We start from the raw sequence: 24,709 nt of genomic DNA on the forward strand, positions 1-24,709 counted from the left end.
TGGGAGTAATGGCATTCTAAAGCATATCCTTTAAGTAAAAGCTAAAAATGAGATCAGAATTTACAGACCACACATGTTCAGTCCATTGATTGGTCCGTTGAAAACTAAGTGAATGAGATAACTAAATGACTACTTCACTCCCTAATGAAATGCAGGATGTCTGGAGTAAATCATAACATCTGTTTTATGGAACAGAGCAACAACACACAAAGTGGCATTGAGCTGGTGGGCTGACACCTGGTCTGGAGCCAACTGGCTCCAGCTTTTTATCAAATTACTAATGGAATCAGACTGACTCTGTAAGAGTCAAATTAGGCAAAGGTTTTGTAGCTGACATATTTCTTAAGCAATGCAAACAACTCTCATTCATTAAGGTATTAATGAATTTTCCTCTTGGAAGTGGTAGCAGCTTGTTAGGTCAACTGCAAAGATTGGGTGGTCTTTTCCAGAAGTCAGCCCAACCCACACACTCCACCGCACACAAGCAAAAGTGTGGCTAACTCACATGCTGAGATCTCATACATCTGGCATTTAATATCATAGAGACACGCACATAGAGAGACCTCCACATGTAGTGACTTTGCCTCAATAAAAAATACGGCTAGGCCATAGAAAGGTATTACAGAAGCCCATGAGAAATTAGAAAATCTTTAAAAATATTTTTTAGAATTCCCAAAGTAAAATGAGATACACAATTCATTACTTATTCTATGACACATGCTGAGCCATAAATCTCTATATCTAAATGATGCAGAATGTGAACATTTCCAGCCACCAGAAACCAATACCACAGAAATGACCCCTGCCCCCAGAAGACACTTAGAGTCCCAAAAAGTCCTTCAGCTTCACAATGGGGACAAGACAGCTAGCAGAGCTGACGTATGGAGCTGTAAGGAACTCTGATTTCTGCTGAAACATTGCTCTCTTTTTTTGGACTTTTAAATATTTTTCTTAAGCATTTTACTAAGACTTTATAGACATTTTGGTATTCAAACATTTAAACCTTACTCATTCTATGATTATATTTCTATGATTTTAAAGTTACTAATTTAGGTTTTAGAAAGACCAAAAAAAGCAAATAGTGAGCTCTAGCCAGAAATCTAATGCATTTCCCACAAGGCAAACTAAGAGATTAAGGAATCCCATTCAAAAGAAATAAAACTGAACTCTCATTTTAGGCTGCAGGAAGAATAACTGTGTGTTTCTGGAACACCCAAGTAAGCCTAATCTACCTAGCTGGCCACCAGCCAGGCTTCCATATGCAGCCTCCTCATAGGAAGAGGTACTGAGGTGCTTTTATTGAAAATCCAGGCACTGGTTAAAGGATAAAGCCATTCAAAGTCACTACGTATATTCACAAAAGACAAGATAATAAAATGATAGCGCTTAATGCGGAAATAAAATTTAGCCAGGGTGACCATTTAAACTAAGAGAATTAAAGAGACTGATGCAATTTGAGCAGCTGTGAGATAAGATTCAGAGCTCCCTAGTCCCAGCCATCCTTCGCCTTTTCCTGTCTTCGGTAAGAACTGTCATTTGGTTTCCCACAAGATATTGGAAGGATTAGAGGCCACTGGAAAAAATGGCACAGCAGAATACAAACCCCAGTCTTTTGATTCAAAAGACCTTTTCTTTTCCATGAGTCCTCTATAACTGCGATCAAATATAGATTTTATGGATTGATGGTGGAGAATTATGTAACACTTGTGGGAGTTTTTGTTTCCTAAACATCCCATATGAAGCTGTAAACTGCAACCATGTAACTTAGCAAAACTCTAGGATATAATAAATCAAATAAAAACGACACAGTACATTAGCTTGTTGCTGTATGCTCCTACGCTTGGAACTTTGTTTCTGTTTTGTTTGTTTGGTTTTGTTTTTAATGAAGAATAATTCAAAGTATCGAAAAAGTACCAAAAATTTAATGATCAGTTGAGTCTCTCGGAACTAAGACAGGATGACGCCAAGAATAATAGATTCTTGTATTTATTCATTCGAAATTTTATCCCTTTTCAAGTAAGAAGACTTTTTCCAAGTATCTTTTGACCAAGATTTCTTTTACTTTAAAGCTATTATCATGCAGTCAGCATCTCATGATTAAACACACACACACACACACACACACACACACACTAAAACCAAGGCAAATATATTAGTTTCCTATTGCCTCTGCGGCAAATTACCGCAAACTTAGTGGCTTAACCCAATACAAATTTATTGTCTTGAGCTGTGGAGGTCAGTAGTCTAAAACAGGTGGGCAGCGCCACATTACTTCTAGAGATCCTGGGTGAGAATCTGTTTCCTTGCATTTTTCCAGCTTCTAAAGGCTGCCCTTATGCCTTGGCACATGTCCCTTCCTCCATCTTCAAAATCAACAGTTTAGCATTTTCTGTCCTCTCTGACCTCCTGCCCGCCTCTTGTAAGGAGCCTTGTGATTACATTCACCCCACCCAGCAGTTCCAGGATAATCTCTCCATTTCAAGATCCTTAATTTAACCACAGTTCCTTTTGCCATGTAAGTTAACACACGCACAGGTTCTGGGGGTTAGGACATGGACATCTTTGGGGGATGGCAAGCATTATTCTGCCTACCAGAGAAAGTAAGGCCAAATGTTTTCACTCTCTGTGATTTTCAGGGAAAATGAGCACAAACACTTATGACTTCATGATTTCAAACTCTCACCCCCAACCTTCTTAGCTCTGGTCAACAAACTAAATCCCGCAGGGCAAATCTGGCCTGCAGACTGTTTTTATAATTAAACTTTTATTGGAACACAACTACATCCATTCACTTGTGTATTGTCTATGGCTGCTTTCACACTAAAATGGCAGAATTAAATTGTGACACAGACCACGTAGTCTACAAAGTCTATAATATTTACTATCTGGTCATTTAAAGAAAAAGTTTCCTGACAAGAAATCCTTAGCTACATTTTTAATTGGTAGGATTGAATTTCAAATTCATAAGGCTACACAAAAACTTGTCATGGTTGAATTATTCAATAAAATGGTGTAAAATTTTTATTATTAATCATTATCATAATTATGGTTACTATTTGGATATCGTACATCACTGTTTATTGGCATTTAATAAAGCACTATGCCCAGCACTTTATATACAAGTTCATTTACTACACACACAAAATTCATGACTATTAACTCCAATTTCCAGATGAAGAAATCAAGACTTTAAAAGGATATGTTCCCAAGATAACATGGTTAGTAAGTAGAAGCGCTAGGATCTAGACCCAAATCTTTTTGAGTTCAAACAATATGTTCGTAATCCCTCCATAGTTCTCTGTTGTATTTTTGTTTTATTTGATCATTGTAACTTTGTCTTACTAATATGATTGTTTTCCATTTAAATTATTATGTATGCATACATGCACATTTATAGGTTACATATCTATAGCAATTATAGATCTCTTTCCTCTCTGATGCAGGGTGCCCTCTTGAAAAATAAGATTAAATGTAGAGACAATGCCTGGGCTTGGGGGTATTAAGACTCCTACAAGCTTTATAGACTTTTCAAGTCACCTAAACTGCCTAGGACTGCTTCCTTATCTATCAGTGTCATTTTATGACACCCACTTGAGTTGATATACATGATACCACTTTGAAACCATTAAGCACTATGCACACATTAGTTCTTAATGCTGTTTAGCCCAAGTACAGTTTTGTGAGGAACAAGAGGTGCCCAGTCAAGCTACATTTTACTGTTTAGAGAACACTTTTAAGAAATGGAAAACTAAGAAACTTTATATTTTTATTTGTAGAATTACATATGAAAGACTGCCTATTTTAGAATTTTTTTAAAGGACATGCCCAGGCTCTCTGGATCCCAGCTCTCTAGCTTACTGCATTTATACGAAGATAGTATTCCTGAGTTTTACAAAGATCTGAGCATATATCAGAAAACGTATATTCAAGAATACAACAAAATCCTCAAGAACTGATATACTCACTCATAAATACACCTCTACTTAATTTTCCTATTGAGCTTTATAATAGGAAATTTATGATTTAGGGACAAAAATTAATGAGTGTGTTTATTATGTAGTGTAGACAGAATTTAAGTCATTATCATATTCAAATTGCTGTTTTATATTACTGGACAGTATGTACCGTGGCATTAAAAAATTTCCTGTTTATACACCAGGTGGTATACTACAACCTAATAGTATTTTGGCTACACATTCTGGACTTCATCTAGAGCAAACTCGTCAGGGGAGTATAAGCTGTAACTCATTTGTGTTACCTTTACTTCCCTGAATATGTGCAGTCTCAAGTATTTAAATGCACATGTGGGATTAAAGATGGCTATTCCTCCTATTGAGAGATGAAGTCTAATTCTTTTCCCCTTCAATCCGGGCCAGTCTTCATGATTTGCTTTCCCAATAGAATATGCAGAGGTAACGTTCACGGGCTTTTGAGATGTTCCCCTGGGCCTCCTGAAACCCTCTTTGGGGACTCAGAACAACCACATAAAGATTATGGTTCCTCTGAGACCACCATGCTGGAATGGTCATGTGTAGGTGCTCTGACTGTCCTAGCTGAGTCAGACTTCCAGTCGTCCCCACCAACATGACAGACATACAATTAAAACCACCTTGACTCTAAACCAGAACATTCCCCAGGTGAACATCACTGACTGACCTCAATCAATGCCATGGGCAACAGAAGAATTCCCAGCAAAGTACTACTCAAATCATGACTGCGTTTCCCCCAAACCATGGGATATAATAAAATGGTGCTTGTTTTGAGCCATGAGGTTTTGGGTTAGTTCATTACAAAGCAATAGATAATCTGAACTAGATATTTATAACTAGAAATAGATAACTAGTGCATGAAAGAGAATAACTGCATTATAATCCCAAAAGCCTTAAATTTCTGTACATCTATAATAAACTAACCACTAATGATAGTTCAGTCCTTTTATTATTGTACAATAACATACATTAGATATGGACACTCACACTGTGAACTGAACATACTTATGGTAAATAAATACTATGTATAAGAATGCCTGTATCTCCACAAAAGGCACTGAATTTTATCATAATTCCTCTTACTTCATAATTGCAAGATTATCTAAATAGGCTTAATATCTGTAGTCTTACAAACAAACCAGTTAACTAAAATAATGGTTATCTCAGACACAGTGAAAGAAGGCTTACTTATACCCACAAGCCACTACTTGCGTGTCACTCAACACAACTCTATATCAAGTTAAAGAAATATTTGGGCTAGACAGAACAGTGAGCCTCTCAAAATTCACAAACGAGGTGTTTTTTTTTTTTTTCATATCTCATGAAAATGTCTTCAGGGACAATTTCTTTTTCTTTGCTTCTATATGAATAGGTGAAATGTTTCCTTATTTTTCCACGCAGCCTAAGGTAGGAGTAACAATCTATTAGTTGTAAAGAAAGCTCCATGGTGTAGACAGGGACACCAAATGTTTTCTTTGCCTTTCCTCTTAGCTCTGGCCCATAAAGAGACTAGCTTGTAACGAACTATCTATCTGGGTTCAAGTTCTTACATGAAAATTAAGGATCCTAAAGAAACCAAGCAAAATGCACTTATTTTAAACAATGTATCTTCTTGATGAAATCTCCTATATAATAAATATCAAAGGATATAGGTAGGTGATGGAATGGTTTGAATTGGTATTATAAACAGTGTTGGCCAAATGTCCATTGGCTTGTAACTGATACTGATTTCAGTTTTAAAGTAGATAAGATTAGTTAACAGTTATATTATAAGCAGGGAGACAATCATAGTAAACATAAGCAACAATAATGACAAAATGGTAAGAGTTAAAAAATATAGAACTAAAATATCACTTGAAGTTGGTGGCAAATCTGTTGAGACACTTTCTACTGATTCTGATTCTTAGTGATATTGAGAGTTAGGTTGTATATGAACATAATTAATGAGATGAGAGAGTGCAATCAATATTACACTCGGATTCAGAAACTTTGGAGTGAAAAAAGTGTGTATTTTAACAAGTTTTCCATGTAATTCTGATGCATGCTAATATTTGAAAAAATCTGGCTTAGACTGTAACTACTTCTACAAAGATTACAAAATCAAATACTTAAAACAAAGATCAATATTTGCATTAAAGCTCTCATTTTCCTTCTGAAAATACCTTCTTGGGATACTAGCAAGTATGACCATTGTTGAACAGACATGGTTTACGTCCTGATCCTCAAGTGGAATATTTGCATGAAAAATGAAGCCTGTAATTTGTGAAGGAACAGATTCTTCTAGAATTGAAAGGGATGTTCAATAAGCTGAAAGGTATATCATTGAGAACAAATACAGTATTACCATTTTTTAAATTGGGATATATGAGGAATTCTATTTCCTCTTGGACGTAGAAAGCTGGAACTAGTGCTGCTTCTACCCTAACAAGAAAAATCCATGTAAACAGAAAAAATCATGACTTTGCTGAACACATCAAAGAGCTGAAGTCACCAGTCAATCAAACAGTTATCAAATCCACTGAATCTCAGGCTCCTCCAAGGAGAGATGAGACACAAGCACATGCTCACAGTGACAGACTACAGAAGGAAGAGATGTTGCGTGCCACATAACTAAGTAGGAAGCATTCAAACAATTTTTAATGGATTGGTGAGGGTCACATGTGGACTAGGGTAAGCGTATAGAACCCCTGGGAGCTGCAGACAAGGGGAGTTTGCACCCATTCACAGACTCTTCTCCATGGACCTCAATCTCCTGCTTATGAGAAAGATTGTGGGCAGAGCACGAGATAGGCAAGTGCCTTCCTTGGTGTTGCAGGTTTGGAGGGGGTAAGTGGTCACCGCTGTGAGAAAAGCATGAAGCCCTGCTGCAATCCTTCTGTGGAAAACAAAGCCTTGAGCCTCTGGGGGAGGAGCAGAAAACTCTGTCACCACCAGGGCAAAGGTACAGACCCACTGTAGCCAGGGGAAAGGTTAAAAAAAAACTTCTACTCCTGAAGAAGTCCTGGACACAGGTTCCTATACCAATTACATTAGAGATCTGCTACAATGGGGAGAGGGAAAAGAAACTCTCCCATGGAAGACAAAACAGAGCCCTAAGATGGAGTTTGGCTGCCACAGAGAGAAGAGGCAGGACCACTGAAAATGCCATCTCTAAGAGCTAAAAACACAGAGCCTGTCTAAGGCAAAGGCTGTACTCAAACTAGAGAACCCCTTGCCCTCACCACCAGACTAGCAAGCACTAAGTAATAAGCAATTTTGGTCTACCACTGGGGGAGGAAAAAAGTGTGGAGGGGGACACAATTCACAGTAGAGATGAATGGGGAAGCTAAAGATGAAGGAGAAACATTGAGAAAATGCCTCTAAAATCCAATCTAAGAAAAAGGAATTTGAAGCTAACGGTACAGTGAAGGTAATCATAGGAATGAGAAAATACAAACTCAACTTAATTACTGACTAGATTCACTGAACAATATCCCCTCCTACACACACATACACTAATAGCCTAACAGAAGACATGTGTCCACTTCCAGACATAAAGTCCCTACTGTTATACACGTCTGGTGTTTAATCAAAAATTAGATGACACACAAAAAAGCAAGAAAAAAGCAACAATGTTAAGAGACAAAATAATCAACAGAACAGACTTAAACATGACCCCTTTGTTCAAACTATCAAATGGAATTTAAAGTAACTATGATTAATATGCTAAAGATTCTAGTGAAAATAGAGACAACATGCAAGAACAGATAGGAAATTTCAGCAGACTGATGGTGTTATGGACTGAATTGTGTTCCCCCCAAAATTCGTACATTGAAGTCCTAACCCTCAATGTGACTGCATTTGGACATAGGTCTTTTAGGGAGGTGAGCAAGGTAAATGAGGTCAACAGGGTGAGGCCCTAATCCCACAGAGCTAGTGTCTTTGTAAGAAGATGAAGAGACATGAGAGCTCTCTCTCTTTCCAGGCACAAACAGAGAAAAGACCATGTGAGGACATAGCAATGAAGTGGCCATCTACAAGCCAGGAAAAGAGGCCTCACCAGACAGTAACCTTGACAGCACCTTGATCTTGGACTTACAGCTTCTAGAACTGTGAGAAAATAAGTTTTTGTTGTTTTAGCCACTCAGTCTGTGGTATTTTGTTATGGTAGCCTGAGCAAGCTAATACATATGGGAACTATAATAATGAGTCAAACGGAAATGCTAGAAATAAAAAACATGATAAGAGAGGAAAGAGAATGCCTTTGACAAGCTCACCAGTAGACTCAGGACAGCTGAAGAAACAATCACCGAACTTGAAGATAAGTCCATAGAATTTACTCAAACTTGAACTCAAAGAGTGACAAAAAATAACAGAGCATCCAAGAGCTATGGCATAATATGAAACAATCTAGCATATATGTAATTTGAATCCCAGAAGGAGAAGAGAGACAATAGTGCAGAAGAATTTTGTAAAGAAATAATGGTCAAGAATTTTTGAAAATTCATGACAGATACCACAATAGAGATGCAAGAAATTCAGAGAATTCTGAGGATAAATTACTAGACAGACATACACACACACCCAAACACACACACACACATGCACACCCCTAGATATATTATGTTTAAACTGCTGATAAAAAAATGTTGAAGGCAGCTATAGGAGAAAAAAAAAAGAATCATTACTTCCACAGAAACAAAACTAAGATTACAACAGACTTATTAGAAACTATGAAAGCCAGAAAATAATGGAGTCAGATGTTTAAACTGCAGACAGGAAAATAAAATTGTTATCCTAGAATTCCATATCCAATGAAAATATCTTTGAGCAGTGATACTCTACACAAAATATAAAAGGAAATTCTTCAAAGAGAAGGAATACGATACCAGACAGAATTTGGATCTGTACAAAAGAATGTCTTTAGGAAAATCCATTTTACCAACTCCTTTAGCTAAATGGATGTTAAAAGAATTCAGCCTCTATGTCTGAGCCCATAAGCTTCAGAGAGTGATCCTCTCAATCAGGACCTTGGACAGGACTGGAAAGCAATCAAGTTCCTACAGTGCTGTCATCTTAGCATCTAGCATCCTTCCAAAGATTGGCTGAAGCGAATTGATGTCTCTGTTTGGAAAGTCATTTACTGATATTTTGCAAATATCGTGATTGAAAGGACTCACAATAGGAATATGAATGTCTCAGTGACTGTCTCTAATTTTATTATTATAATGCTGCATATGAATAAGGCTTCTTTGTTGGCCAAAGCAACAATAACAAAAAAAAATTCACTGAAAGAAAGGGTTTAAACAGAATATTATAATTAACTTTATGGCTAGACTGGTCCAGTAAGCTACCATGGACTGACAGCCTTATTCACAAGGCAATTTCTTCTCTTTGATTATAGTGCCTTCTAGACTGTCCTGAGCCTTACTAGCTGGCATTCTCTCCTGCTTCTGACAACAGTATACTGCAGGAAATTGTTAGAATTCTTATATTGCTACGATTTTATTTCTTTAAATTATATTCTTCAAGTATTCTGTAGCATATAATGAAATTTAATATATGCTATCAGATGACCAGGAGAGAATACAAGACTCAAAGAACACAGGGGGGAGGACAAACATTACATTCATATTTGAATTCGGGAGAAGTCTAAGAATATCAGTATCCATCTAAAGAGGGCAACTATGTTATGCAAAAATAATATTCCACAAACCACAAGACTATAATATTAATTTTATTACAAAAAATATATATATTTTGTATATGAGGCATACAGAATTGATACAACTAGTATAATTTACTATGCTATGTTTAAGTGAATACTTATTTTATTGCTTTCTTGTTGAATTTCTAATTTTTTTGTTCCTTCGTTTATTTTCTCCACTTGGAAACATCATTTCCAAGAACATATTAGGACGTAGAGCCTACTGTTTTGCAGTAACTTTGGTAATGCCTTTTAAAGCATCCAGGATAAGAACACTATATGAGACTACACAGCTACCGTTCCCATCACCTTGATCTAGGAAATCAGGGGTTTATTTATAAGTGTTAGTAGGAAGTCACGAGAAAGAAAATCTTCCTCTGCCTACTAATTCAATTCAATTAAATAAACATTCATTTTACTTCCATGTGCTAGCCATGAAAGACACGGGCAGTCAGCTTAACAGAAAGAAGAAGGATGTGCTCACTTACTAATTTGATTCGATGGCCGGGAGTGGCACTGATTTCCCATGTGCATTCCTTCCTGCTTGGGTACTTGTCTGGCCAGTTGGGACTGGTGATGAAGCCACTTGGACTGTGGATCTTCTGTTCACACTCAGCTGTGCCAATAACAATAATATCAATCAGTGTGGAAATCTAGCCCAGGATGGGGCCAGCAAGAAAGCAGTCTATTTACCCACTATCCTGCTGAAAGATTTTGTTGAATACTAACTAATCATCACTCCGGTCTCTGTTATCATATTCATCTGCTTTGGCAAACATGTTGCTAAGCATAATCAAGCGATGTTTGTTTTCTTGCTCACAAGAAATTAAGTGTTTACAATGAATTAGACAAATGCCTAAAAGAAAATGAACTACTTTAAACTGCTGGATCTGTAAGCTCAGATTTTAACAAAGCAACATATATTGACAATCAAGGATATCAAAACTTGGTATGTGCAAAATATTTAATGTAATGCCATAAACAAAAATCAATGGACTATGCCATTTTCAAATCATTTTTTTTCTATTAACAGAAACATCATTTACAGCTAATTAACATCATTAAGACACTTTATGAATCATATATTTACATTTTCTCTCTCCCTTAAAGTATACACTTGAATACCTAAATCATAATTTTAGCTGCTAAAGTAAGTTAACCCTAATTTCATCAAAATAAAATGAAGCGCTAAGGGTAAAAATAAGTGAACAGCTACTAGCCATGGAGAGAGCTTCTGAACTAATTTCAAAGAATATCTCATTCAGTTAACATGAAATTTCTTTTAGGTTTTTCACAACTAAAATAACTTCATCTTAGAGGGGACCATTCTGTATTATTAACGTCAAACTTTAAAAATATTTAATATCCTCAGGCTGTGTTCATTCTATATAATTTGCGAAGCAGTGCCCTACACCTCCTGGTTTAGACTGGGAATTATTTGTTATGTTTTGTGTATCCGTTCTAAAACACAATTAGTCTCTGAAATTTTCCAAGAAATCTCTTTGGGTAGAATTCTTCACCATATGGACAAGACACCTGTTACACTGCAGGGCTGCACAACAGGGTAAGATGTTGGGCATCTTACCAACATTGCCCAACATTATTGTGCTGTTGTTGCAGTCCTAGTACGAGCCCTTTATCTTAATTGTGCAAGGTTTCCACAGGGAGATTTGGATTCGCAACAGAGGAATACTAAAAGAGATGAATTTCAGCTCCTTTCAAAGAATATAGGATGACGTAGCAAGGCAATAGCCTTAAAATCTAGATCCTGTCTTGACAAGGGTTTTCTAAATTTCATTATTCTTGTCTTTGCCTTGCCATATGAAATGTGGAGTCTCCAGGATCTGGCAAACAGCCTCTGAGACAAAGCTAAGAAGCTCACTGCTAAACTGTAGAAAGTGCCCCTATTACAGGAAAGGTAAAAGATGATCCAACCCCTTTGCTAGCAGTGAAAATGAACTTTATTAGGGGTACCTGCATATAGTTCTATCTAAAAGGAACTTTCCTATAAAATCTTTTCTGGAAAATATTTACTGTAATGAACAGAGACTTAGGCTAATTTACTTGCTACCTGTGAGCCATGGGCTACACGCATACTTTGCAAAAGTTGTCTCTTTTTTTCTCTGAATTACCTTCCATATCTGCAAAATAACTGGCCCTATTCCCCAGCCTGTTGATTTAATAGAATACTTTACCACGTTACAAATATCAGAATCCTCATGAGTTTACGCTCAAACGTGAAAGCAAAAAGAGAAAAAAATCCTGCTTGCATATGATTCTGGGCAATGTCATTAGCTTAGTGAAAAGAAGAAAAAGACCCCTGACACATGACAATATTTGAATAGAACAGAATGGAACATGGGTCAATTCATGATATTCTGTAGTATTCGAATATGCATACAAACAGTTGCTATCTAACTGTGGTTTTAGTCAAATACTCACCAATCTGCATGTGCTAATGACTAAAGTTATAATATATGCCTTAGTAATTCTTTCAAAATAGGCATAAATACAAGTTAAGTAGAAAACTCAAGATCAGACCCTTGAAGGAAGAAATAAGAACTGAACAACTATTTCCTGTTCCCATCTAGCTTATATTGGCTGAAGAGATTAAGATAATTTTTTTTAATAAAATCTTGCTCACATGCTCCTGGAATACTGTAAGGCCTTGGGGCCAAAAACTAGTAGGCTACTATTGTGCTACTAGTATGCTTTCTTTTTTTTTTTTTTTGGCCAAAACCATGACTTAAAACTTTAAATGGCAAAGAAGCTACCATTTTCAAATGTCTTTCCTCTGGTAGGCATTTGAGTTGATACTCCTGGTATTTAAAGCAGCATCACTCATATAGCACATATATGAGATATTTGGGGGGGGGGAAATTAACCAAATGCAAAACATGTAGCAGAATTTAAGTTTAAATATGAAGACTGTTATAAGGTCTGTTCTATAAAGACCAGGGATAATGTGCTTTTCTGGCTGCCAGATGGCATCACAGCAGCTTCTATGTCTGTTATACAAAGTTATTCTAATGCCACCCATGTGTGAAGTGCAGAACCTTTAGATAACACGAGCTTTCCAATAGTATGCCTTGGATCTTTAAACACTGCACATATTTTTCTTTTTGGACATTTGAATTGTCAACAATGATATCACTCATTGATATGATTACCTCTACCTGGAAGCAGTGCTTTACTCAAATAGCATGAAATTCTAGATGTTGTCGAGAAAAGAACACTCCTTTCATACCTTCCTTGCAGTCATGTTTATTTTCATGCAGCACAAATCCATTACGGCACTGACACACGTAGCTTCCCATTGTGTTGACACACTCGTGTTGACAGCCGCCATTATCCTTAGAGCATTCGTCTTTGTCTAGCAAAGAGATAGCCCCATAGTTTAGTAAGTAGCTTTAAAACCAAAAACTTCACAGGAGAGTCGTTTAGCTGTGGTTAACACCGGCAAAGGGTAAACTAAGTCACAGCTTTCCCTGTTCCCAACATAAAACAAAAATCAAAAAATTTATAGTGTCTTAGTTCTACCCTCTCCTTGTTTAGCTTGGAGCCTTGTACCATGAATTGAGTTTCCAAGACCATTTGTGTGAGGATGACAGGTTGTAATCCTCTTTCGCTCCTGTGCTGGAGTAGAAGTTTTGAGTAGGTGAGAGGAAATGAAGGAATCTTTTTCCAACTAATCCTGAACATTTATTGCCAATTTAAAAAAATAAATGTAAAACTGTGAGTAGTTTGAATAAATGCAAGAAATGGAAATCCTTCAATATATTAACCATGGTATATAGACAGAGGCTAAACAAGGTTCCAAGATTTGTGTGTAATCACTTTAAAAAAAAATCACTCAGTATAACTACTGTAGTTGATTTTTTTCATTAACTCTGCAGTTATGCTTAGCATTAATGAATCTGGACATTTCATAATATTCCAAGACAGAAAAAGGCATCATTAGACTATCCTAAAGAAGTTTCTCCTTAATTTATATATCTTAAATCTATTCCAGCAGACCAGTTTATTAATAAGTAATTCCCTAAAAGGGCTTTTAGTGTGCTAGAAGTACAGGTCAGGACAGGAAATAAGAGCTTTAAGAAAGTGCCAACAAATTCAGTCCAGGGGTAAAAGCCAAACTAGATTAGCAGGCAGTCAAGCCAGCGAGAGGCATCAGCCACCATATTATGTCACTCAGCTGTCATTCCATGGCTGGCTTGTCCATTAAAGTCAAAACTGGCAGATTGCCCCTGACACACATATATGATGACACCTCATTCAGACTTGCATCACTCCCACAGCATAGAGAACAAAAAGGACATAAGACAATCATATCAGAGGTGAGGCTGAATTCAAAATTTACACTGTCAACTGATTTTTCTAGTGAGAATCTGGTAACACACAAATGCTATTTTTTCTTTCTTATCAAATCAATATTGACATTATGCAGATGGGTTTAGGAAAGATACTTTTATCAAAGAATCTGATAGTAATTTTTAAGGACACATCTATTTTTCCCCTTTCGGAGACTGATTACATGACATAGCACACATGCTCCTAGAATATATTCATGCATTGGCAATATCAGAATATTCCAAATACATACAGGCAGTCCCAAAGTTCTAAAGAATATATCAGAATCAGTATATCTGTGATTTATGTGTTCTTTATCTATCCTTAATTCTTCCATTATTCTTCTAACACTTAGTATGAAGACCAAGCAAAAAAAAAATGCAGAATAAAGAAGATTATTCTCTAAAAGAGCATCAAACACCAAAATGGATAACAAATAAGAATAGAGAATTAGTCTTGTAAAATTAATTTTAGCGAAATTCATAATAATTTGGAAGCCCGGTTCCCTTAACTGTATCAACAGTGAAAATTATAGTTTGTGAGTTATGAATGACCCGTGCAGAATGGGTGGATGGGAAACTACACTTCCCACCCCATGGTATCAGCTACCTGCATTTTCTAACTCAGACAGTCAAGCAGTAAATGATTTAAATTTATTGTTTTAATGCAACTTTCCCAGAGGCTCTTAAGATGCTTCAGAAAAATACTTCCTCATGAGTGGATGTAGAAATACATTTCATCTTTGTTAAATGGAAAGAGCCAATTTAAAAATTTCTAGTGCCAGAATTACTTACTCTGAAATAGACACATTTCCTATGAAAGCGTTTATATAATGATAGTTTGGTGTACTTAAAATAAAACCTGATAGAATGAATGTTAGTTGTACTAACCAGGTCAACCAGACTTTTGAGAGCTGGTTGTAAATCTAAGAATTGTAAGCAAAGACGTTTAGAGAAAATTAGTTCACATTTGCAACTGACTGGTAAACAGATTAACTGCTCAGTGACAAACCCTATGGCGGCGGGGACTGCCTGAATCATTCTTTTATCTGGACCTGTTTGGATTGCCATACATGAGAGATATAAAGATGTTAAAATACAAACATGAATACAAGTTATTAAATTGTTGAGTTTTGAAATCCATAGTCATTTTATAATGAAAAAAAAATCCAATACATGAAATACTGCTAACATTTAAACTTCATTCTAATGGAAATCTCAAGTCACTAGCTTATCTACTAGCTTATATATGGAGAATTATTTTCTTAAGATTTGATAGAACATAATCCAACTTGTGGTAATGATAACTAAAGAGAAATAAAGTTGAAAGTGAAACCAATCATATGTAAATTGTAGTTTTTTGTAGCCACTTATTCTTATTTCTGTTGTGCCAGAAAAATAATAATAATTTAAAAATAATTTTTAGAGGAGAAGGAAGATGAAGGAGTAGAAGAAGAGGAGGAGAGGGAGGAGAAAGAAGGTGATTTTATATAGAAATTATGGTCTGAGTATCTGTTATTTTTCAGTTTCCCGGTTGATTGATATTCCCTGCCTCCATCCCCACATCTAATGTTGCCTGATATAATCAATGCCACATGAAAATTAAGAGTTATCAAATACATTGCAAGAATATGTGTATAGGTTAATCTAAAGTTTAGCTAGAATTCAAAATTGAATTAATCAAAACAGTAACTCAAAGCAGCAGAGGAAAGTTATCATGCCCAGCAAAGTAGCATATAAAACTGTGCCTCCACATGTCAAATAGTCATATGAAAACAGAAAATTTCAGTAAACATGGGAATACTTAAAATTATTCAGATGTTTTACATCATGCAGACAAAAAAGCTATTTATTTAACTTAATATTTTAAGTTGTCCAGGGAGCAGTGAACATAGTGTGATTATTTTTTAAATGCTTGTTTGATGATGTTGATGAGAAACAGTAACATCATAAAAGATGAGTTCCACAAATATATTCTGGACTTATGTATAAAAGGTCATCAAACTAGGGGAAAACAGCTATTAGCAAACATGAGTATGTTTTCACTTTCTTTTCCTTTCTCCTCTTTGGACAGAAACTACAAATATTTTGAACAATGAGAATCCAAAGGAGAGAAGGGAGGAGGATGCAGAGTTTTAAATATTTCTCAGAATGTCTGCATAATAAATTCAATAACTAAAAACTCTATCAATAATTCATTTGAAATTTTCTAGCATTTTCATACTGTAGGCCAAATTTTTAAAAGTAGTTTTTATTAGTGAAAGAAACAAATTTTTTTTGAGTAGAAATAAAAACATTTATTTTCTGCAGATGGAAATTAGCCTCCTTCTTTGGAATGGACATATCTGCTTTCCATTCCTTCATGTTAGATGAAGGAAAGGTCCATTATTAGGGAAAAAGGAGGTGGCATTTTCCCATCAGAGGCCTGCAGAGGAACTCTGGGACTATCAGAGGCCATCAGTCTATGAATTATACATACTGGAGGGAACCGAAGTGGCAACCTGTATCAAGTTCTTGCAAGATTCAAAAATGAAAATTTTCTCTTTGCAGTAAGCTTCCTTGTCTGTAGGAAAAAGAAGTAAGGGGTCCATGCACCAGAACAGAAACATATATAAGCACATATACTCACAATAAGTGCTCAAATAGAAAATAAACAGACTCATGCCCAGTCGTGCATACACACATGCACACACAAACTCCCATGCATGCATGCACACATACATGGCACACACAACTTTCAACACAAAACCATCGAAGAGAAATCACCTTCAAAAAAGCACTATTAAACTCCACTGAGAGCTATGACAGAGACAATCTGCTCTTTCTATAAACATGAAATATTTAAATATCACTAATAATGAAAACTTAGAAGCAGGATTCAAAATCATATAGGAAAGTTTTAATTGTGTTACTATTTGAAATTAATCACACTACTATTGAAAGTTTTGTTAGAATACTATCAGGTTGAATTTCTTTTAAAAATATCTATGAGCATTCCACGAGAGAAATGGTGTACAGGAGGAACAACGGAAAGAAGAAGCTGTTCCCAGTGAGAAGCGGATAAGATGAGGAGCATGTCAGTTGAAATCACTTGCATTCAGAGGTACAAAAATTACACAAATCATATTATCCGACTCCTATATTTGTTACAGACAGAAATAAACAGGGAGTCAGGAAATCTGGGTTTTACTCCATTTCTGCCACTGAACAAGTCCCTAGGTCCATCAGTAATAGATCACACTGTCATTAAAGTCATCCGTGAGGGAGTCTGCCATTAAATGAGGTTTGTTCTTCAAATTCTGCATTCTCACTATTGCAGAATTCATAATAGAGTCTGTAGAGATGCCTAAAGAAGGAAGAATATCTATGCTCAACTCTTATCGCCTAAAATCATTTGCTATTATTTCCAGATAATGAATGCTACAATTATATTTTTTAAAGCCTGTCAAGTTTCCCACAAGTTGTTATTTTTACATACATAAACCCCTACTAACATTTCCTTTAAGTTTAACCCATTTAAGAAAAATAATCTGTTCCGAGTAGAATACAGTTATCTTTGTTTCATCACTTAAAATAAATAAACCACATCATGTATGCTTGTGCAGATTTGCATACTTTTGTTCAAATACAACATCATATAAAATTAAGTTTAGGGGCCAGCCCGGTGGCGCAAGTGGTTAAGTGCGCGCGCTCCGCTGCGGCGGCCCGGGGTTCGCTGGTTCGGATCCCGGGCGTGCACTGTCGCACTGCTTGGCAAGCCATGCTGTGGTGGCGTCCCACATAAAGTGGAGGAAGATGGGAATGGATGTTAGCCCAGGGCCAGTCTTCCTCAGCAAAAAAAGAGGAGGATTGGCAGATGTTAGCACAGGGCTGATCTCCTCACAAAAAAACAAACAAAAAAATTAAGTTTAGTTTTACTATCATATAAAGTAAGTCATTATTGTTAATCTAATAATAAACCTTGTTCATCCAAGAAAATCACAGTAATATATTGTTGGATGAGAAATCTTCTATGCCACTATATTTTGAATTAGCTAAAAAATTGAATAGACACATAATTCTATACAGAGTCCAAATAGCCTTATTTTGATATTCCTAAGTTTCTTATTTGCTTTAGTATTACTTCATTAAATTGCTTTTAAATATACCAAGAATCAGTACAGTACATCAAATTTGATTTTTGTAGAGGAGCTTGTAGATTTTCTGCTGTATAATACAATAACTTCCAAATTTTCAAGCTATCCATTTTTCATGACTAATTTATGACATTTAATCAGAATTGATATGTGATAGTTGCTTACTTTTCTGAACATGGAAGTGACAGAAACCAGTGATATTAGTTATCCTGCTAATAAATTCTTAGAGTTATCCTTCCAATTCCATTTCTGAAGTCTATAAGGTACTTATTTAAAATCACAGACTATGTGAAAAAAACCCTAAAATCTCTATGTGATTATTTTACTAAATAATTGTAATTTTTACAATTATATAGCAAATTTACAATTTTATTGTAATCTTTGCAATTACAATATAGCAAATTTTGGCAATAATGCTATAAATATTTTATTTCACTGCATACATTAAAAATCTAAATATATTTCCTTGTCTTTTTTTCTTGATGTATCACTTAGCTGCAAGAAAGTCAGAACTTATTTTTAAATAGTTTTCCTTTCCAAATAACACAGAATCACCTATTATCAAATATTATTTCTTCTTATTATTGAATTTCTCGATAATTGTTCTTGGAAGAAGAATGTGGAAAACTAGCTGCACATGTTATATTCTTCATTATGTTTTCATAAATTCATAACCACTTCTGAAATTTTTAAAACACTGGTTAGAAACAGAACCATTTAAGACTAAGTCTCCATAAAATCTCTTGAGTAATGTATTCAATGCATTAACATATTTATACAATTGTCCATAATAAGATAATATTATAAATTAACTATAAAAATAAAATTATAAAATTTAACTCAATCCAAACACTTGTATTAATATTACCAACTTGTATTAATATCTATTAATTAAAAAAAAGATGAATTTTTAAATTTCTTCACTCTGAAACAAAATCAAAGTCTGTTAGGTAATCTTTGCAAATTTAGAACTATTTTGGGTAACAGATAGGTAGAAATATGATATAAGTGTTTCTTTTCTAAAGTTATTTTTATATGTAAATCAGACAAAAACTCTTTGAGAGAAATTGGAGAAAACTATACTGCACCATCTTTCTTAACAAACATTGTTAGTATTCTTACACACCGATGTTCAGGTTGTTCCCACGCCACATGCTTAGCTGTATGCTCAGTGCGCAGAGAGTTTTATACCTAGATTCCCATTAATATTTTATCATATACAACCTTCTATACCATGGAATCATTACATCATCTTTATTGTGCATAAGAGTCCACAAAGTGCATTTGTTATAACTTATTTACCATTTTCCTCCTGTCACATCATTAGGTTGCTTCAAATTTCTGTCACTATCACATTATATCAAAATCCTTCTCCCAGATTTTGAGATATTTCTTTATGAAAGAGTCCCAAGAATGGGATTTCTGAGGCAAATACAATAATCATTGTAATGACTCTTGATTCCTATGCTAAATTTCTTTCCAAAGAGTTGGTCACAATAAACTCAGTAATGTGTTTTATCAAATCCCCCGAGAACAAATTTTAACACGAAAAGAACCCTTTAACTATATTTGTGAAATACAATATCCCCGTGGTTTACATGCTTTCTAATAAAAACAATGAATTATTTGACTTTTAACACATGATTATATATTATTACACTTAAAGCATTATTAGAAAACTAAAATAATATTTTCAATATGAATAGAACTTTATTAAAATGGGTGATCTTTTGTAAATTATGATTTTGTTATTATTATTTTACCATCTCTTGATAGTACAAGAGCTCTTTTTTTCAAATCTAATGTTTTTATCTTCTCTTTTGCTGAGCAAACATCTTCCCCACTAATAGAAACTCCCAGGAAATTAAATGTGAAATAGATCTAATTACTTATTCAGAACTACAGTATTTTAAATATGAATCTGACAAACTGCCAAGACTTTTCAATGCATCTAAAAGAAAACACTGAATGTTCATACTTAATGATAATTAGCTTGAACTTTACAAAATAATAATCTAATAAAAAAGTGAAAACTATATCTGTCGTTTTTCAGGTTACAAATATGTTGAGATAACTAACGCCATCTGCAAAGGACATGATCAGCTCTTACGGTTAAGACAAAGCAAGACAAACTAGGGTTTAAATTCTTTGTGACAGTGAGCAATTTACTTAACTCCTCACCTGCCTCATACGTCAAATGAACATAACAATGAGAATATTACAGCCTTATTTGGATTATTAAAGAGATAATATATACCTGCATAATAAGTTGTTAAAAATGGCATCTATAATAGAGAAGTTTGGGGTTTAATTTCTCCTTGAACTTCATTGCTCAGTTTACTTAACTACCTGTACTCCATCAAACAATCCAGGCTAGACTCTTTCAAAATGAAGTGTTGTCACCTAATTTATTTATTTATTTTTTTAAAAACCATTGATAAATACTAAAAATAGAGATGATTTCCCAAGAGCATCAGTATCAGTATTAGGTATTATGGGCTCAAGCCCTACCAAGGTACTCAGTAAATTTCACAGAGCACAGTTGCATAGAGCTAGGAATAAAGACTGTGTACTCTCATGTGCTGGAGAGCAGCATCATCTATATGTGCCTTCATATCTATAGTATAAGAACTAAAGCAGCCTACCCTATATTGCAATAGTATTGTTCTAAAGACACAAACAAATAACCTGTCTTTACAATTTGGAAAGTTTTGCCTGACCAAAAATATCAGAGAGTGAATTTTAAATTTTCTGGGTAACTTTAAATTTAATCTTATTTTGTCATCAGTATATGTAGCATGTATCTTTTTAAAAGAATTCCTAAATAAAATGTATGACTAAAGGTGAAAAGGACCCTGAATATCATTAATATTATGATAAAATGTATTTACTTTATAGTTTTAACTTTTAAAATAAATATTTAGGTGGTTCTAAGATAAGAAGCTTTATCTCTAACCAATGGGTCACCTAAAATTTATAAAATATACGATATTTATAAAATACTGAAGTCTAAGAAAGTCTTCCTTTCATTGAAATAGGTTATTAAAATTCTACTTTGAATGACATAAATCTTAAATGAATGACTGAGAACAATTTTTAAAAGGCAATTAAATCCAGAGGAAGGAAAGGAATGAGAACAAGGGAGCCAAGATCCACTGTGTTTTGAAGGTACTTTTGTGTATGACTTGGCCCTCAATGGAGCTTGTGAACCATTAACTTCAATTACACTGAAAACCCCAAACAAACCCTGGGCATTGTAAATCTCATTAATTTTAAACACATGGGGACTGGAATAAATGGAGTTTGAATTAACTCAATCCAAATTACCTAATATTAAAACATAATTGGAATTCAGTTGCTTTAAATTGTTTGCCAGTCTGAAAGGCAGAATAGCTTGCTATAGTATGGTTTATTACAATTTTATCTATTTTTGAAGTTTCAGTAATAATATTTTCATAAAGCATGATTCTTAAATTGGGAAAATAAGGGAATTTCACTGATGTTTCTACATATTTTCTTAAAATTTGGGGACCTTTTCTCAAATTTCAGCTCTTTAAAAGGGAAGTTTTACTTTGAGTTGGTTCAAGTAAACATTAAATTCCAAACATACAAGTGTCAACTGCTACATATATCTGATAATATTTTATTATTTTTAGTAAAATTATAATTTCCATATTTCTAGATGTCTTATTGCAATCATTTCTATAGTGATGAGGCAAAGTATGATTTTAATATCAGTTTAATAATAATGAAAATATAAAAATAATAAGAAAAATAAATATGTTGCTAAATAGTAAGAATAAAAAATATGTTGCTAAAATGAGACCTCATATTCCAAAACCAAAAATAAATTATTTTGAACTATCTACCATTTTTTGCAAGTCTGGCGTCATTACCCCATCCACTCGTATAGAGTTAAGTATGAAAATATTATAAAAATTTTGTGTTGTTTGTAGCAGCCTTTATAATATTTGATTAGAGTTTATATAAGGTCTAAGTGTTTGAGAGTTACATTTCATCAGGGCCCTATAATTAATATCTTAATTTTAAGTAATAAATTGTTAGACCCAGGTAAATGGTCATGCATTCTATATACCTCCAAGTTACATTTACAAAAAACTATGAATAATAGATACCATGCAATTTAAGCCCATCCCCCTGCAAAATCTATAATATACAGCATGTGAATACTGATACCTGAGAAGAAATGTGCTTTGAAGCCCTTCTTGGATACGGTATTGTCAGATTTGAATTCAATTCTCATATTGTTGAACTGGGATGTGATCACTTCTGGCACCTCAGCACCACAGAATCTGCCATGCAATTTAGACTCAGAGGAAAGACCGCTCCAAATCTCCACATAATCATATTTGCAAACCTAGAAAAAACATGGTTACTCCAGTCTCGGTATTGGAAAGTATCAGATGATTGACATTTGTTTTTGAACAATGTATCATGTTTTTCCCTCTTCACTCTTGCCTTAGTCAAACTGTAATTAACAGGTAAAGAAAAAAAAAAATCAAGAAAAGGCTTCAAACATGAGACAGAAGGCAGGAAAGACAGCTTAGAGAATTTTGCTCTGACTCTCTCCAAGAGATGTAGACGCAAATATATGCTTGTTTATATGTATTTACTGCATACTTCCTTTCTAAAAAAACAGAAAGAGTTAAGGAAGACTGAGATGAATATTTGTTAAGATGATGCGCTGATGGTCACAAGAAGAGCAGCAGTTGCGGCTTTTTTTTTTTTACATTTTAAATTTTCACTAGGAACTGTGAAAGAACTTGTCATGTAGCACTGTCTCATTTAATGCTGACAACAATTACACGGAATTGGTACATTTAGTCTATAAAACAAGCCTTAGAAATAAAATGATCTTTTCTATTGTAGAGACGAGACAGCTGAGGTTCAGAAATTTTTATATAATTTGTCCAAAATTACACATATTATACATAGCAGTGTGGAGATTAATAACACAGAGTTTGGCTTGGTCCACTGCTGCCTCCCAGAAATACACGTTCTAATCAGAACAGCACCATTAGGAACTTTCAAAGTGAGACAGACTTGGTACGTAATAAAAAGGTTCCTTTGCCTTTAAAATTATCAAAAGGACTAATACTTGTCAATTTTTTTGATTTGTTAGGTACTGTGAAGTTACTCTGTAACATTGTTGGAGGATTGCAGACAAATAGGAACTCTATTCAGTGAGATGGAAACAGGAATTTATACTAAAATGAGGTAGACTTATTCTGATTTGTGTGTGATGCACTAACAGCACTAAAATGGAAGAAGTTAAGTGAATGCCAGGTTTTCTTAAGCAATTTTACGGCCACTAACAGATGTTTCCATAATGCACTTCTCCAGAGTTCCTACGAGGCACATTGCGAAGAAAACATCTTGCATAAATGACCTTATTACATAAATGTGTAATTAGCAAGGTTTAACAATGCATATGATTGAACCCTGGGGCATGATTTGTACTTTGCAATATGTCAACCCAAATTACTAGTTCTCGTGATATTAATTAGGTGCTAAATAAGCAAAATGTTGCTAGAAAAAATGAAATGTTTTCTATCTACTTTGTTACAACTGCAACTTTTGTTTAGAGAGGGCTCTAACATAGTACAGGAGAATGTTTCCAAGGCTAAAGTTATTTGACACTGACTTTCCTTTTAGATAATAACATAATGAACAAAATAATGAAATTTTAACTTAACCCAGTATTCTATAAGTCCAGTTTTTGTTCACACTTTTATTTTAAATAGCTAATACATCAAACCATGAAAATGCACAGAATTTTGTAACAGCTTTTCACACAGTAACATCATTATAAATTTAAGAATGTGGGATATGTTACAGAGTTTATAAAGGTCTTTCTATGAATAAGGACCACTAACTACCGTGAGAAAAGTGCTTTCAGAACACAATGCCCCATTTATATAAAACCATCTACCCTCCCTCCTTCTGAATATAAACTTCTAGCCTTCTAAGGAACATCTATTAATTAATGAATTAAAATGTCATATCTGCCACAGCTAATAGCTTTAGGGAAAACTGAGAGACTAGAAGTCATTCCACGCTAAGCTCATACCAAATCATAGAGTTGATATGGAAATTCCCATTCTCAAAAATGAGAATGAAAGCTTTTCTAAAAATACTATAAAAATTATTTTCTTCATTTAAATATTTCCCCCAATTTCAGATAATTATTAAAGGAAAATGATGTTTCACGTGGATAAAGTATATTAGAAATATAAATTGCAGTCTTTCTCATCATAAAACTTACACACAATGAAAAGATCTCAAAAGGTCCATTGAGCTCTAAAATTCTACAATTCTCTGAAATATGTAAGTTCATCACATTTCAGACTTTAATTTCCTTTAAGGAAACACAAAAGGCAGCAACTTCTTTTCACCTCAAAGCCACAAGTAAGAGACTAAAAAATGAATAGAAGTGCCTTGGCTACTACAGGCAGAATTAAGAGAAAAAAAAAAAATTAATTTGAAAGAAAGAAGGAAAAGAAGGAAGGAAAAAAGAAGAAGCAAAGA

At 34.5% G+C, this 24,709-nt stretch overlaps 1 protein-coding gene across 1 annotated transcript in view; it reads right to left on the minus strand.

Annotated features, from left to right (window-relative positions):
* TLL1 (tolloid like 1) overlaps window positions 1-24,709 on the minus strand; it is a 196,513-nt gene that overhangs the window by 14,063 nt on the left and 157,741 nt on the right. Inside the window, exons 16-18 of the mRNA XM_004433468.3 lie at window positions 22,358-22,538; window positions 12,923-13,048; window positions 10,164-10,291 (exon numbers count right to left, since the gene is read on the minus strand). Coding sequence (XP_004433525.1) covers window positions 10,164-10,291; window positions 12,923-13,048; window positions 22,358-22,538 — 435 coding nt within the window. The remainder of the gene's footprint in view (window positions 1-10,163; window positions 10,292-12,922; window positions 13,049-22,357; window positions 22,539-24,709) is intronic.

This window comes from Ceratotherium simum, chromosome 12, assembly GCF_057802395.1.
Source record: "Ceratotherium simum simum isolate JZ-2026a chromosome 12, ASM5780239v1, whole genome shotgun sequence".
Lineage (NCBI taxonomy): Eukaryota > Metazoa > Chordata > Mammalia > Perissodactyla > Rhinocerotidae > Ceratotherium > Ceratotherium simum.